This window comes from Sinocyclocheilus rhinocerous, unplaced genomic scaffold (genome assembly GCF_001515625.1).
Source record: "Sinocyclocheilus rhinocerous isolate Xijiao unplaced genomic scaffold, SAMN03320098_v1.1 scaffold102, whole genome shotgun sequence".
Classification (NCBI taxonomy): Eukaryota; Metazoa; Chordata; class Actinopteri; order Cypriniformes; family Cyprinidae; genus Sinocyclocheilus; species Sinocyclocheilus rhinocerous.
The window spans coordinates 179,476-196,071 of record NW_015627239.1 but is presented as its reverse complement, the minus strand read 5'-3'; the positions used below and the strand labels follow the sequence as shown (position 1 = coordinate 196,071).

Sequence of the window (16,596 nt, the reverse complement as noted above, 5' to 3'; positions counted from 1 at the left end):
TTCAGCATCATTACTCCAGTCTTCAGTGTCACATGATCCTTCAGAATATGCTGATTTATTATCAATGCTGGAAAGTTTTTGCTGCTTAATATATATATTTTTTTGGAACCTGTGATGCTTTTTCAGGATTCTTTGATGAATAAAAAGTTAAAAAGAACAGCATTTATTCGAAATAGAAACCTTTTGTAACAATGTAAGTCTTGACTGTCACTTTTTATCAATTTTACACATCCTTACTGAATAAAATTATGAATTTATAAAAAATAAAAAAAATTACTGACCCCAAACTTTTGCACTGCAGTGTATATAAATGTATAATATAAATGTATCTTTAAAATATAAATTTATCTTATAAATGTAAGATTTTGGAATTAAAAACAACTATTAAAAATAAGGCAGAAATCTTTGAGAGCTACAGTTTGTAAAAAAAAGTTGTGGCAAATAAGGAAACGCAACATAAAGAGAGTGTCCACGACGTGAATGTGGGAATTATAATGCATACATAATAATCACCACTGTAATAGATGTCAGAACATTTAATACAATAAAATGGGTCAATTGAAACAAAGAAATGCTGAAAATGAGTGTTTTTAGGCAACATTAAAAAAGATTCACAGCATCATCAGTTTGGTCCACTGGGTTTGTGATCGATAAGATTCCAGTAAAAAACAAGCTAAAGAAAAGTCATACGCAATTCAAATTACATTTTATAATATCAATTAATGGACTGAGAAATTATGGTGTAATATAAAATAATATGATATGCAGCATTTTGCAGAGTATGAAAGAAATGTAAGGAGAAAATCTTGAATAACGTCCGCTGAGAGAAGACAAACATCACCGTACAATCATCTCACGATTTCACATTTCATATAATTCACACACATAAAATCCAAACTGTCCAGGTCTTAACAGTGCTGATAGAATTCAACCTTACATTACTCAGAAGGCATCAGGTTCAGGTGTCTTTGTGTTTTATGTGGGACCCTGTACATAATGGGCTTGAAATGAGGAAAAACATATTTCGATTTGATGCTTGTATCCTAAAGTCTGTGTATTCACATTGGCACGTTAATAACCAGACAGACATGGTTATTATCTCTTTGATCACTGTCCAGCAGGCAGACCATAGCTTTTATTTGGTCATAATTTTAGGTCTCCTCTACAAACCCACCCTTTAGACCTGCTCTTCACTCTGTGATCAAATAAACTGTAATAATGTTTATACTTCTGTCCAGTGTGTGTTCGGGGTATAACTGAAAACTGCAGATGATAGAGACGTGTTTGAAACAGTATTATTTAACTATCATTGAAATACTATTGTAGTTTTAATTAACATTTTTAATTAGTTTTGTGCATATGTTTCCATTTTCATTTTTGCTAAAGTTTTAGTAATTTAGATGCTTTTTGTTATTATTATTTCTTAAATATTTTTAATATCCATAGTTTTCATTTTTGTATTTTCTGTTTTCATTTTAATTTTAGTTAACGTTTTAGTAATTTTTTGTTAGATGCTTTTTGTTATTATTATTTCTTAAATATTTTTAATATCCAGTTTTCATTTTTGTATTTTCTGTTTTCATTTTAATTTTAGTTAACGTTTTAGTAATTTTTTTTATTTTTTATGTATATATAGATTTTATTAATATTTTAATATTAGTTTTAATTTAATTTAAATATTTTGTCCATTTTCATTTTATGTGTTTTAGTAATTTAGCCCATATGAGCCATTTTCATATATATTTTTTTAAATATGTCTATATAGTTTTTAATATTTTGAATAAGCTTTTATTTTATTATTTTTTCCATTTGATTTTAATTTTAAAGTTGTAGTAATTTAGTTGTATGTTTGTCATTTTTTAAAAATATGTCTATATAGTTTTGATACTTTTTATTACAATTTTAGTTTTAGTTATTTTAGTGCATTACGTTTAACTAAATGAAAATTAAAAATGTTGCCAGGCAACTAACTAGATGGATTTTTTTTCAGTTAACGTTTATTTCACTTCAAGTAACAAAATGTTTAATTGTTTTAAATTTTAATCTGATTAATTATAATAACCCTGGTTTAAATGGCTTAATATTTAATCCGGTGAACAATGATTTTAGAAATAAGACGGCAAGAGAAAACGCTAGTTCTGCCTTAACTGTTAAAAAAAAAAAATTTTTTTTGAAATATGGTTCAAAGATCTACATGTATACGTAGTGTTTTCACATCAGAACGGTATTTCTAAGTCGTTTTTATGCATAATACCAAATCTCTGCATGTTTCAAGTGTACCCCATTAAAGTGCTTTCTTGACTCTTTGAACGCAGCCGTAGGATTGAGTCTAGCACACAAGTTGCATCTCAAACCAGCTGATTGATCCTAGTATGTAGCACACAAGTTAAGACACGGATGTCTTCAAATGTGCATGAACTCTTGAGTCCAAGGCGATGCTACATAATTGCGTATGAGACTCGGCCTGTGCTCTCACTGGTCGTGTAGACAGTGTTTCTTTCCCTTGTTGTGCTCCATCAGTTCAAGCATCTCCAGGATGACGGCCCTGAGGGCCTGAGCGAGCTGCTCCGCGCTGTAGGGCTTCCCTAGAGGAGGAACATGCACAAACGCAGACCTGCCCTCGCCCAGAAACAGAGACGTGTAGTAGGTGTAATCACACAGATACCTGTGGAAAGAGGACGGAGTGTTTGTCAAGAAATACACCAGTGCTCTGCACCAAAATAAACATTTCCTAGAAATGAACTCACTGTAGAAATGTAGCATTGCATCACTTGCTCAGCAATGGACCCTCTGCAGTGAATGGGTGCCGTCAGAATGAGAGTCCAAACAGCTGATAAAAACATCACAATAATCCACAAGTAATCCACACCACTCCAGTCCATCAGTTAATGTCTTGAGTAGCCAAAAACTGTGTGTTTGTAAGACGGCAAGAGAAAACGCTAGTTCTGCCTTAACTGTTAAAAAAAAAATATATTTTTCGAAATATGGTTCAAAGATCTACATGTATACGTAGTGTTTTCACATCAGAACGGTATTTCTAAGTCGTTTTTATGCATAATACCAAATCTCTGCATGTTTCAAGTGTACCCCATTAAAGTGCTTTCTTGACTCTTTGAACGCAGCCGTAGGATTGAGTCTAGCACACAAGTTGCATCTCAAACCAGCTGATTGATCCTAGTATGTAGCACACAAGTTAAGACACGGATGTCTTCAAATGTGCATGAACTCTTGAGTCCAAGGCGATGCTACATAATTGCGTATGAGACTCGGCCTGTGCTCTCACTGGTCGTGTAGACAGTGTTGCTTTCCCTTGTTGTGCTCCATCAGTTCAAGCATTTGTTTAGAGCTGTTTAAACGCTGCTTGATCTGTGCAGATTTCTCTCCTGATTCAGACCAGACCACTTTTTCACTGGACGAAGCGTCATTATGGATTATGGACTCATATTTTAGCTAGTTTGAAATATGTGCGTACGAGACTTGGCCTGTGCTCTCATTGGTCGTGCAGACAGAGTTTCTTTCCCTTGTTGTGCTCCATCAGTTCAAGCATCTCCAGGATGACGGCCCTGAGGGCCTGAGCGAGCTGCTCCGCGCTGTAGGGCTTCCCTAGAGGAGGAACATGCACAAACGCAGACCTGCCCTCGCCCAGAAACAGAGACGTGTAGTAGGTGTAATCACACAGATACCTGTGGAAAGAGGACGGAGTGTTTGTCAAGAAATACACCAGTGCTCTGCACCAAAATAAACATTTCCTAGAAATGAACCAGAACACCTTTTCACTGGAGGAACAGTTATTATGGATTATATGGACTTTTAGTTAAAAGCGTCTTAATGCTGGATTTGTTTCAGCTTTTGTCTTCTCCAGATGTTAACTGATGGACTGGAGTGGTGTGGATTACTTGTGGATTATTGTGATGTTTTTATCAGCTGTTTGGACTCTCATTCTGATGGCACCCATTCACTGCAGAGCATCCATTGCTGAGACACTGATGCAATGCTACATTTCTACAAACCTGATGAAGAAACAAACTCACCTACATCTCGGATGGCCTGAGGGTGAGCGCATTTTCAGCAAATTTTCATTTTTGAGTGAACTATTCTATTAAGAGTCAATCAGCATTTTAAGACAGGCTGGATTCAGGATGCACAAGTTCTCAGACTCACTATTTTTAATTGGATTGCAACATTTAGGACTCATATAAACAGAACTTTTGATATTTAAAATCAGATTGGATTCATTCCGACTGTTTTAAGGTTGTTGGTTGGTTTTATTTAAATGTATTGCCATATCACTTTCACAGGTTATAACATGGCAGATACAGATTCAACAAACAACTCAAATAAATATGAACATTTTATTAAATTCAACATACAAAAAAAAACATTTTTTCTCTATAAAACTCTATAAAAAAATCTTTAAATGTACTTGTGATCAAATATAGGTCCTTCAAAGCTTGTCCTGATAAAAAAAATCGTTGTCTCATGACATTAAAAATCATCAGACAGATCAAAAACACGTTTTACAGACCAGTTAGTGCAACAAAATGACATTTTGGTGGTTCACTGCCCTTCAATAAATCCTCATTAGCCAGTCTAAATCAACCTTTGGACTATATGCAAACATCTGTTATGTGAAATTCATGGCAGTACCCAACAAAACACAACTTGCACTTTTTATGGCTCTTTCCTTATTTATTTAGCAGATTCTGCAAGGTGTATGTAAACGTATGACCATGAGTGTACATTAAAGAGCTTTTCACTGCATGTTAGAGAAATGTCCATACCTGCCGGCGTCCTTTGATACAGACACAGAGACGGCGAGCCCAGAGGAGTTGAGTCTCTTACAGACCGTGTCCATGTCGATGACAGAATGAATGCAGTTCGGTCCTCCCTCCAAACAGCAGCGGGATTTTGGACAGAAACTGCAGTTGTCGAGACGCATGTAACCCTGATTATGCCCACACTGTTCAAGAGTTACTGTAGTGGCCATCCCGGACACTCCGACGTGGACCACTAACTTTGAAAAAGCAGGGAAAAAAAATAATAATATTATTGATGAAATGTACTCCTAAATTAGAAAGATTAATCATTAGTTCTATTATATACACTGGCGGCCAAAAGTCTGGAATGATTAAGATTTTTAAATGTTTTTAATGAAGTCTCTTCTGCTCACCAAGACTGCATTTTTTTGTTGAAAAATAAAGTAAAAGCGTCTCGAGATTAAAGTCGTTAAATTTCCAGAAAAAACTCGTTAAATTTCAAGAAAAAAGTCGAGATAAAATGTTGAATAAATTCAAACAAATGAGTGTTTTTTTATTTATATTAATATTTCACAATATTACTGCTTTTTACGGAAGAGGATTAGGGCCAAGGCCTAATATAATAATAAAACCATCTCGAGATTAAACCAGTTGAATTTCGAGAATAAAGTCGTTATGTTTCGAGAAAAAACTCGTTAAATTTCGAGAAAAAAAGTCAAAATAAAATTTTGAGATTAAACTCATTAAATTACGAGAAAAAAGTTGTTAAATTGCGTGAAAAAAAAGTCGAGATAAAATGAAAAAAGTCGCAATTGAACTACTTTTTTCTCGTAATTTAATGAGTTTAATCTCAAAATTTTATTTTGACTTTTTTTCTCGAAATTTAACGAGTTTTTTCTCGAAACATAACGACTTTATTCTCGAAATTTAATGAGTTTAATCTCGAGATGGTTTTATTATTATATTAGGCCTTGGCCCTAATCCTCTTCCGTAAAAAGCAGTAATATTGTGAAATATTAATATAAATAAAAAAACACTCATTTGTTTGAATTTATTTTTTTCCACAACAGTATTTGTCAGCACAGCTGTTTTCAACATTGATAAATATTAGAATGATTTCTGAAGATCATGTGACACTGAAGACTGGAGTAATGATGCTGAAAATTCAGCTGCGCATCACAGAAATAAATTATATTTTAACAAATATTCACATTTGAGAGCTATTTTAAATTGTAATATTTCACAATATTACTCTTTTTACTTTATTTTTTTTACATATAAATTCAATATCGGTGAGGAGAAGAGATTTCTTTCTAAAAATATTACAACTTTTAATTATTCCAAACTTTTGGTCGCCAGTGTATGATATGACATATGATATTACAATACATATTGATTAAGATAAATGATGTAATTTATCATTATTTCTAAACAAATAATGTGCAATAAATACAATTTATGGTTTTACTGTATGTGTACACAGACCAAGAATTATATGAATCATATTAAATAATACAATATTAATTGTATATACAGTAAATATCATATATATAAATATTGAACACCTATATTAGCACATTATTATTATTATTTCTACATAGCATACATACACACACTAGTACAGAGCACAATAAATATAGCAAACAGAGAATAACTGTGTGTGTACATTAATGAGGGAAAAAAATTAACTTAAATGATTTTAGCAAATGGCTGCAATATAACAGAGTGAAAAATTTAAGGGGGTCTGAATACTTTCCGTACCCACTGTATATAAATAACTTTACTTATATAACACTCTGTAAACATTTAGCATCACTAACAAAACAACACAAGCATGATATCGTTATGCTACTTGAGGAAGGTGCTGTTTCCATAGAGACGGCAGAAGACTCTGGACCGCCTGATACTCCACAGGAACTTCAGCGACATGAAGGTTAATATCGTGACCCAAACCCAGTTTCTCCAGCTCCTGACAAGAGGAAAAGTTTATGTTAAAGTCATGCAGATGCATGTGAACAAACAGTAAGTACAGCTCATAGTTTGATCTGCTCTGCTTATTTCATACGGGTGTGAATATCATACCTGTACTGCCACCCAGCTGGCATTGACAGCATGTTCACCGAACGGCTCAAAACCTACAGAAACACAGAGAAACACAATCCTATGGCAGATGTCTTATTACAGGGCGTTCTGAATACTTGATTCTGATTGGTCAAACATTTTAGATTATGACACTGAACTGAATAATTGATCATTGTCTCGGGTAAGTCTCTTGTATCACTCTCGCTTTCTTCTCACATAATAAGATCATTTCAACTCAGATTAATATTTCATGTATTTATTTATTTATTTGGTAAGTAGCCATAGGATAAATAAAGCGCAATAATCCAGTCATTATCACCTAAAAACCCCTTCAGAGTGACTCGAGACCCCTCAGATTCAGCTGACTGGACATTACCATCAACTTATCTTTTATAACGGACTGTTACACACCCTTTAAACTCAATAGGTTTTCAGGAAGCTGAAGTCAGCAAAATCTAAACCCTGCAATATATATATATATATTACATTATGGAAATGATGGTACTGAATACATTTTCATATATTCCAAACAGGGTAATTATCATAAAACTAAAATTATTAAAAACATTTTTGTTAATTGAAATAGAGCTGAAATAAAATAAATATACTAAATGAAAATCAGAAATGATTCTGTGATAAGTAACTGAAACTAATTTATGTTAAAATACTAAAATTACTTACTAAAAATAAATAAAAACTAAAACTAAATCCGAAAATAAACTAAACCTAAACCAACAGCAAAAACGAATAAGAATGAAAAAGGCACATAAAAAGACATTTACCTAAAATTAAAACTCAAAATATAAAATAAATGCTCATATAAAATTCAAAATATGGCTTAAAAAATATAACAGTATATAAATAATGCTAAAAATAAAGCGGACCCCAAAATTCTAAAAAGAATATAATACTAAAACAAATTCAAACAAACATCGTCAAAAAATATACATGGAAGATGTCCCAAAAACCACTATGGCATTACCATGTAAATACAAAAACTTAAAAAAAAAGAAATTATAGTATTACCATAGTAAATGTAAAAAAATAAATAAAATACTAGAATCATGGTAATTGTAAAAGAAAAGAAAAAACACGAGCACAATACTACATATGCAGAAAAAGAAATTAAATTAATAAAATGAATAGAATAAAATAATAAAACACGACACGGTGTTTCAATATTTTTTTACCAACACCATGGTAACGTTACTTCCCCATAGTTTTGGGTAGTGGTAGTACTTCGATATAAATAGGTGTTTTATGCATTTTAGTCTTGTATTTAGTGCCAAACTACTTTCAGTTTTAATGTTGATCATTTGCATGGCATGAAATCGATGATAACATCATTCAGCTGTCACTAGAAAAACTCTTCAAACTGACACAAGACTCACACGAGCCATCAACACTGCCTTCAGAGTTTACCTGTCACGATAACCGTCTTCTTCTGCTCCATCGCTGAGAAATGAGCGAGTTTCGATCAAGAACAGAACAGCGATCATCAGACGAGATCTTCACAAACAGACATAAACACAACACACCGCGCTCATGCTCTTCTTCTTTTGTGTTTAATGCCGGTTGGCAAACCAGCTTTTGCTGCATATTCCGCCACCTACTGGGATGGAGTGAGAGGCGATTGGACCTTTTTCACATTTCCGGGTTTCTCAGCAGCGGAAGTCGTCATAGCTGGGTTAACTTCAAGAGCAGTGAATGGGAGAGTACCACACATATATTTTTTGCATTTCCATTTGCTCAAATAGCAAAAGAAAAACTCCACGATAGTGTTTTCATGACTTTCAATAAAAGGAAAAAAATTGAGAGAGACTGATAACGGCAGTCAAGAAGAGAGAACAATGTCAAATTTACCGTCCCTCCCATAGACGCTGCATTAGAGACACCCTCGCATTAGCGTTAACTGTTTTGTTTTTTTTGGTAGGGATTTGGGAAGCATCTCTTAAAAATAAGGTGGTGTCATCTGCTAACTGACTAATACAAATTTCTCGATCCGCTATATGGATACCCTGAATACCCCTTTCACATACAGATGTTGACAGTAGCTGCACACAAAGAAGAAATAAATAGGGAGAAATGGGACACCCTTGTCTCACTCCTCTGGATAAACTAAACCTGGGTGAAGTGCCATTCTTTAATTTAATCGAAGCACTTCCATTATTGTAAAGGGTTTTAATTACTCTACAAAACATATCCCCAAAACCAAATTTAACTAATGAATTAATAATAAATTGGTGCTCCAAAGAATCGAAAGCCTTATAGAAATCTAAGAAAAGAATGAAGCTGTCCTCCTGAATCAAGTCTGAATAATCTAATAAATCAAGAATAAACCTTATATTGTTAACAATGTGTCTTTTGTTCAAAAAAACAGATTGTGTCTCATCTATAACGGAACCCAATACAGATTTTAGTCTTTTAGCAAGCATAATAGCTTACATTTTATAATCACTGTTAAGCAGAGAAATGGGACGCCAATTGTCAATTAAAAGTAAATCTTTTTTAGGTTTTGGAATTAAAGTAATTAAGCCTTGAGTGAGAGTCGGGGGGAGAGCCTCATTCTGTATGCTTTCTTCAAAAACCTTAAGTAAAAAAGGAGACAATTCTTTAGAGAACTGTTTATAGAACTCTGCGGTAAGCCCGTCCGTTCCGGGAGATTTATTGTTCTTAAGTTCTAGAATTGAGTTACTAACTTCAGATAAAGTAATTTCACTATCACAGAGATTTCGGTCATCTCTTGAGATAGTCTTACAATCTTTAACAGACTCCAGAAAAGTACGGGCTGCCTCTTCAGAAATTATTTTTTTATACAAATTACTGTAAAACTTAGCACAGAAATGTGCAATTGCCTGAGGATTATTAGTGACTGTCCCCTCAATATTAAGAGTTTCAATTAGTGAAGTACTTAAGCGACTCTTTTTCTAATCTGAAAAAATATGCTGTGTTACATTCTCCCTCCTCCGTCCATTTTTGTCTAGATCTAATATAAGCACCCTGTGCCTATAAGTGTACATCTCATCTAATTTAGCCTGCAGGTCAGCATGCTCAAGCTTATCAGATTCAGAAAACAACTCTGAGGGTTTAGAAGAAAGTATTGCAATTTTAGACACCACCTTATTTTCTTCTGCTCTCTTAAGTTTAGATAAATTACTACCGAATTTTTTTTAATATTTACTAATACCTCACCTCTCCAAGATACCTTGAAGGACCTATCTGAGAGGTAAGACTCAAACCACTGGAGTGCGGTTCCTGAGATGCCCTTTGCCAATAGGGTTAACAGGAGGATCTGGTGGTTAACCGTGTCAAAAGCAGCAGATAGATCCAGCAAGCTAAGTATTGAAGATTTGGAAGCCGCTCTTGCCAGTCTTAGGGCTTCAACAACCAAGAGCAAGGTGGTTGAATGTCCACCAAAAACACCAGTGTGAAGGGATGTGTTAATGATGTGAGTGAGTGCAGGTACAACTGCAGGAGAAATGGCTTGAAGGAGATGAGATGGAATAGGATCAAGCGGACAATTTACTTGCAATTTCTTAGAGAATTTTTTTTTTCATTTGTTCTTGTCTAAGATCTAGTTTCTTAAAGTTAACTAAAATAATTCATATATATATATATAGAGAGAGAGAGAGAGAGAGAGAGAATGTTCTTGTACATTTATTTTATTATCTTAATAATTGAACCTTAACATGTACTTTATGTTAGCATCAAATAAAGTTGACATGATCAAATATGCCACATTAATGTCATTCTTATTGCCAATTTTAATCTTTGACCTTCTAAGTGATTTTTGCCTAAACAAAAAATCACTCAAACATGCATGGACCTGGTTTACTGAGGAGTGTTTGGTGATTTTGACATGTGCGCCAACACCCATAGCTGAGATCTCATTCAAACCTGTTTGCGTGAGATGGTTTCTGAGGAAAGAAGGACTTCCCATTGTGGTGTTTATAGTTAATTAGCAGTGTTCCTTCATGAGTCACGCTTAACATGGAGACAGACACCTTCAGTCTTATTCACTGACTGCTGTCAGCCTGCTGTAGCCAATATTGTGGAGAAAATGAATTGAAGATGTTGCCAACACGATATAACATATAAAGTGCTGAATTACATTAGGATCTTTAAATTGTCTTAAACATAAGTACAATGAAAAGAATTGGTGTAGAAACAATTTTCATTCAGAAATTGCTAGTAAATTTCACAATCAAGTAACACATTCAGTTAAATGTGAAATGAAGAAGTAAAACATATTCCATAATCTTTGTTTTAACTTTGAACAGTGTAACTGTAAAAAACGAGAATTTAAGAAGAATTTTATTTCATAATTATATTTTGCATATTTTTAGGATCAAGGTAACTAAGTCTATCTCTCTAATATATAGAATATATATATATATATATATATATATATATATATATATATAATCAATCTTGTCAAATGAATAATAAATGGCTGAATAATTATTTAAAATTGAATTTTATTAATATATCATATGATCTGCATATTAATAGTACAAATCTAACAGTTTATGTAATAGAGAACTGCATCATTTTAAGGAATATATTTTAAATAAACATAATAAAGTGTAATATCTTTCTGTGTAATAACTGTCTGTTGTATGCTCTTATTTTTCCTCCTCCTTTTGTAAGCTATAATTTCTAAAGCTAAAAATGCTGGAAATGGTTGTGTTCTTCCACCCACTCGCGGTGTATCCACTGCAACACTGCACATCCTCACCCGCGCAATCCACCTGCCTCTGCGTCAGTGCTGCCATAGCAACGGATGATGATGCTTCTATTCTCTGATGCAGACGTCTACAGACGTCATCACATCCCATTCAGATCTCTCTCTCTCTCTCTCTTTCTCAGACTCACAGCCTGCAGTGTTATTTATAGAAACCCTACGGATCTCCAACGCAGCTAATTCAATTCATAAATTCAATTTAACTTCTAAGCATCATCACATCCCTCAATATCAAGATTTCTGAGTAAAGTTATCAAGTTCCCTTCAAAGATTTTAAGATAGGTCAATCAAATTAAATGAGTTTTGAGGTATTTAAGACAAACAACCATATATAGTAGATCTAGAATTTTTTATTTTGCATGCAACATGCTCAAAAGATATAGCAGAGAAAAATATTTAATATTTTTTAATATATAAAACATTTATATTTTAATAAAATAAGTTAAATATTTAATAGTAATATTTAAAATATTATACTGTATATAGCATATAACATGCTCATAACATTTGGCAGAGAAAAATATGTAATATTTTTACAAATATTTAAAATAATATATTTTAAATTCTAAAGGAAAGAAGGAAAAATGGACGGGGCAAAATTCCATCAGATTCATGAGGAAAATCTGCTGCCCTCTGCCAGAAAGTTGTCAATAGGAAGAAGGTTTACCTTCCAACATGACAATGACCCAAAGCACACAGCAAAACTGTCCTTGCATGGCCTGTCAGAGCCCAGACTTAAACCCTATTGAAAATCTGTGACTGCAGTCCACAAACATCACCATCAGATTGAACTGAACTTGAGCAGTTCTGCCAAGAAGAGTGGCACATATCGCAAAGTTAGTAGAGACAAATCCCAACAGACTAAAGGCTGTCATTAAAGCAAAAAGTGATTCAACCAAATACTCACACAACTCAGTGATTCTGTTTTTTTTTCTGACATGTTGGTGTTATATCTTTCACTTGGATGTTATAAGTTGCACTGAGTAAATACAGCTGGATAAAACAAAAACTGTGTCCGTCTTCACTTCAGGCTGCAGAGCAACAAAACGTGATTATTTTAAAGGGGGCTGATTCTTTTCTATGTGTGTGTGTATAATGTACATATTTAAATGTACAGTGGGATCCACAAGTCTCGAAAAACCTGGATTCAAAACGTGGAAATAAAGCTTTAACATTTGGGACTCATAAAATGATGTAGAAATATTCATGATTCTGCTCTATTTCTAGTACAGTCTTAACTAGACATCACTGAGAGTGTGGATGATTCCATCAGATAACAAACACTAGAGTGGAACACTTGATCAAGCATCCAAAGACCTTCAACGCGTTCAAAAACAAGGGAACATTTTCTACCAGACGGCCTCGTTTCTCCACCCTCGCTATGACATCAACCCACAATGCACCGCACTGTTTGCCGTTTGTTCGCCGTCTCCACGGCGACAGCGACGAGCGCGGCCCCTTTATGCAAACGAAACCGGAAGAGGACGTCATCTTTGGCCAATCTCAGCGCTCTAAAGTGACATAATGGAATTTTTAGGGATAGAAAACTTGCAAATGCGTACTGACGCCCATAGATAACACCTCTCGAGGAGAGAGACAACAATATCATAAAACAACATCATAAAGCGATTCAAAATAAGCGAAGAATCAAGAATACGCAAGAAGATCATCTAAATGACTCGTTTGGCCAGCAAACCCAGCTCAGCCCTCTATCGGGTGTAGGATGGGAACACGCCTTACCCAGGCGAGGACTTCCGAGGAATATCGCGCATTATGATGAAGAAAGACATGAGTTTGAACCTGGACGACCAGAACAGCTCCAACCTGAAGCCAGATTTGAGGGATGCCGAGGGGATTCTCAGTTCACCCGACTTGGGGCTCCTCAAGCTGGCTTCTCCGGAGCTGGAGAGGCTGATCATCCAGGCCAACGGGATGGTGACCACCACGCCGACCTCCCAGTTCGTCTACCCGAAGTCGGTGAGCGACGAGCAGGAGTTCGCGGAGGGCTTCGTCAAAGCCCTGGAGGACCTTCACAAGCAGAACCAGCTGAGCGGCGGCGCGTGCGTCCCTCCGACGCTCAACAGACTCGCCAGCAGCACCGCGCTCGCCTTGCCCACGGATCTGCCCGTGTATACGAACTTGAGCGCGTACGGGAGTACCACGGTGAACTATTCCACGGACACCATTCCGTTCCCTCCGCCGCCGCCGCCCACGCACCCGCTGGCCGCGCAGCAAGCGCAGCCGTCCCTGAAGGACGAGCCGCAGACCGTGCCGGACATGCAGAGCTTCGGCGACAGTCCTCCGCTCTCCCCCATCAACATGGACACGCAGGAGCGCATCAAGGCCGAGAGGAAGAAGCTCCGGAACCGCATCGCCGCCACCAAATGCCGCAAGAGGAAACTGGAGCGGATATCCCGGCTGGAAGACAAAGTGAAAAACCTGAAGAGCCAGAACACGGAGCTCGCGTCCACGGCGAGCGTGCTGAGAGAGCAAGTGGCGCAGTTAAAGCAGAGAGTGATGAATCACGTCAGTAACGGGTGCCAGTTGCTGCCTAACCAAGTTCAAGCTTATTAGAGGACATTCTGTCGGTCTTTATCTATCAGTGTTTGGGTGGTTGACAAACAACATGCTCTGGTTTGGTTAAACGTCACATTTCCACAGCAGTGCACGAGATGTTGTGCTATTGTCGAGATATTGTGTAGGCTATAGCGCGGCCTAAAATATTAAGGAAGCACAATATTTTATTAAACTAATCTACTTCCGCGAGAAAATATAGTCCCTGATTTGACGGAACGTCGCTATGCAACGAGATTAGCGATCGCGCGTAGTGATACGGCGAACGCTGTTTCGCATCATAGCGAAAGACTCGAACTATATTTCTTACTTGTGGTTAAATATTATATGTTTGATTGGATAAGCAGCGTTCCTAATATTTTCCTAAAACGTCCAAATATTAGTCCGCCTGTACGTGTGACAGCTGTCAGTCTGTGCGTTCGACTCTGTTTTGGTTTCGTTTAGAACTATTTTCGTTGCTTTTATTATAATAATGGATTTTTTTTATTATTAAATAATGATATTAAGTACCATCAACATTGCTATGCAGCACAACTAGCAATCGGTGATGAGGTGAAAGCTTTTTCGCGTCATCATTCAGGACCGGAACTATATCTGTTTTATGTCATCTATTATTTTTATTTTTATAATGTGACAAAAAGCGTTCGTAAAGTTTCCTAAAACATCACTGGAAAGCTCTCTCTTTGTATCAGTCCGCTGTGTGTTGCTTGGCAACACGATCGTGCTTTGGTTTCTTTAGGAACTATTTTCGTTGGCAGTGCTTTTATTTTAATATTTTCGTTAAATTATTATATTACTTGCAATCATTCCGATAGAAAATACAGTCCTTGACTTGACTAAATGTTGCTATGCAACGTTATAGCTGTTTCTTGTATTTTAGCACTACTGGAACGCTGCATTGACCAATCATCATGCATTATATATATATATATATATATTTTAAATAAATTTAGGTCTAAATTAGGCCTATACAACAGTTTGTTCTGGACTGGTAAACTAATTTGATTGTGCAAGCAGTATTTCAGAAGCACTGAATTCACTGTATCACTAACTTGTTGACAGCTTCCTCTGGAACTATTTTCTTTGGCAGAGCAACAGCAAAATGACTGACTATATAATGTATAGTCATACATACGTATAATCATATTGCTTAAATACACTTACGAGTGCATCGAACCCCCCAGTGATAGTTATGAAGTGTATTAAAACTGTAATGAATTCATATCCATGATGCCAGTCAGCTGTCTGTGTGCTGAAACATTATTCTGAGCTGGACATGTCAAATCAACGACCCATTCACTGATGCAGAAAGGTCACAGAATGAACTGATCTCACCCTTCCAGTGGCCGTTCGTTCTGGTTGGACTGTTGAAATGGACACTACAGGTGCTGATGTATTATATGTTTACAATATTTTGTAGCAAATGGACTCTGTGCTACATGGTTTGATCTCATGAGAGAAGCAGCTGTATTTTTGCATGCTCCGGACAAGCTCCAAACGAGTGCAACCAAACACAACAAAGATGTCATGCATGTATGCTTCATGTCTAAGGCCTTATTAATCACAGGCCGTATCGATTTTATACACAACTACTCACACAATGTCTTATTTTATGCTCTTTTGGATTTATGTGTCGTCATGTAAATGTAAACATTTCACCTGTCACATGTCCTGTACTGCCTTGTGTGTACATTAATGTCATTAAACCTGTTCAGTTCACTTGTTAAATTATATATTTGTGGCATTTTATTCCTATTTGTTAATGCATACATGTATACACCTAGAATATTTGTATAAAATGCAGTGAGTGAATGGGTGCCGTCAGAATGAGAGCTGATAAAAACATCACAATAATCCACAAGTAATCCACAGCACTCCAGTCCATCAGTTAACGTCTCGTGAAGCCAAAAGCTGCGTTTTGAACGAAATAAATCCATCATTAAGACATTTTTAACTGCAAACCCTTGCTTCTGACTAAAATACAAAGAAACGAACTCATCTACATCTACAATGCAGCAAATTTTCATTTTTGGGTGATCTATTCCTTTAACACTACTGTCTGTCACAGTGGAACAGAAACAGCGCCATCTAGTGGTTTAATTTGGCATAGTACAACAACTACTCGAGTATACAGTAGCACCAAATAAATGCATGAAACGGAATAAGAAGAATCACAATATGTGCATTTTCATTACAAAGCACAACTCACAATCAGCGTTTGATTTAAAATTATTTGTCTTTATTCAGCTCAATTAAGGTCACAATCTCAAGTACATTACACCATGCTATTTTAATGTGCATTAATGTTGATAAAATAATTACCTAGCATAATACAACAGGTTGCATGAATCAAATGAGCAGAAGCCTTTAGATTAAAACATCTTTAAAAGAATGAAAATCCAGTCCGATTTGACTGACAAAGCATTTGAGTGGTAATAA

General features: G+C 35.7%; 2 protein-coding genes across 4 annotated transcripts; one reads left to right on the top strand and one right to left on the bottom strand.

Annotated features, from left to right (window-relative positions):
• Positions 1-2,950: 2,950 nt before the first annotated feature.
• pgpep1 (pyroglutamyl-peptidase I) lies at positions 2,951-8,392 on the bottom strand. Its single transcript, XM_016532890.1, has 6 exons — positions 8,262-8,392; positions 6,840-6,892; positions 6,610-6,726; positions 4,782-5,014; positions 3,512-3,683; positions 2,951-3,300 (listed from the first exon to the last, which is right to left on the bottom strand). Exons 1-6 carry the CDS (start codon positions 8,290-8,292, stop codon positions 3,280-3,282), a joined length of 627 nt encoding a protein of 208 aa, XP_016388376.1. The 5' UTR covers positions 8,293-8,392; the 3' UTR covers positions 2,951-3,279.
• A 4,673-nt stretch (positions 8,393-13,065) lies between these two features.
• Positions 13,066-15,012, top strand: LOC107724010 (transcription factor jun-D). Of its 3 annotated transcripts, none has more exons than XM_016532780.1 (2): positions 13,066-13,785; positions 13,819-15,012. In XM_016532780.1, exons 1-2 carry the CDS (start codon positions 13,357-13,359, stop codon positions 14,155-14,157), a joined length of 768 nt encoding a protein of 255 aa, XP_016388266.1. In that variant the 5' UTR covers positions 13,066-13,356; the 3' UTR covers positions 14,158-15,012. The 3 variants fall into 3 exon arrangements, with proteins under 3 accessions (XP_016388266.1, XP_016388275.1, XP_016388261.1); XM_016532789.1 differs by having other exon boundaries at positions 13,066-13,789; positions 13,832-15,012; XM_016532775.1 differs by having other exon boundaries at positions 13,067-13,798; positions 13,832-15,012.
• The last annotated feature ends 1,584 nt before the right edge of the window (positions 15,013-16,596 follow it).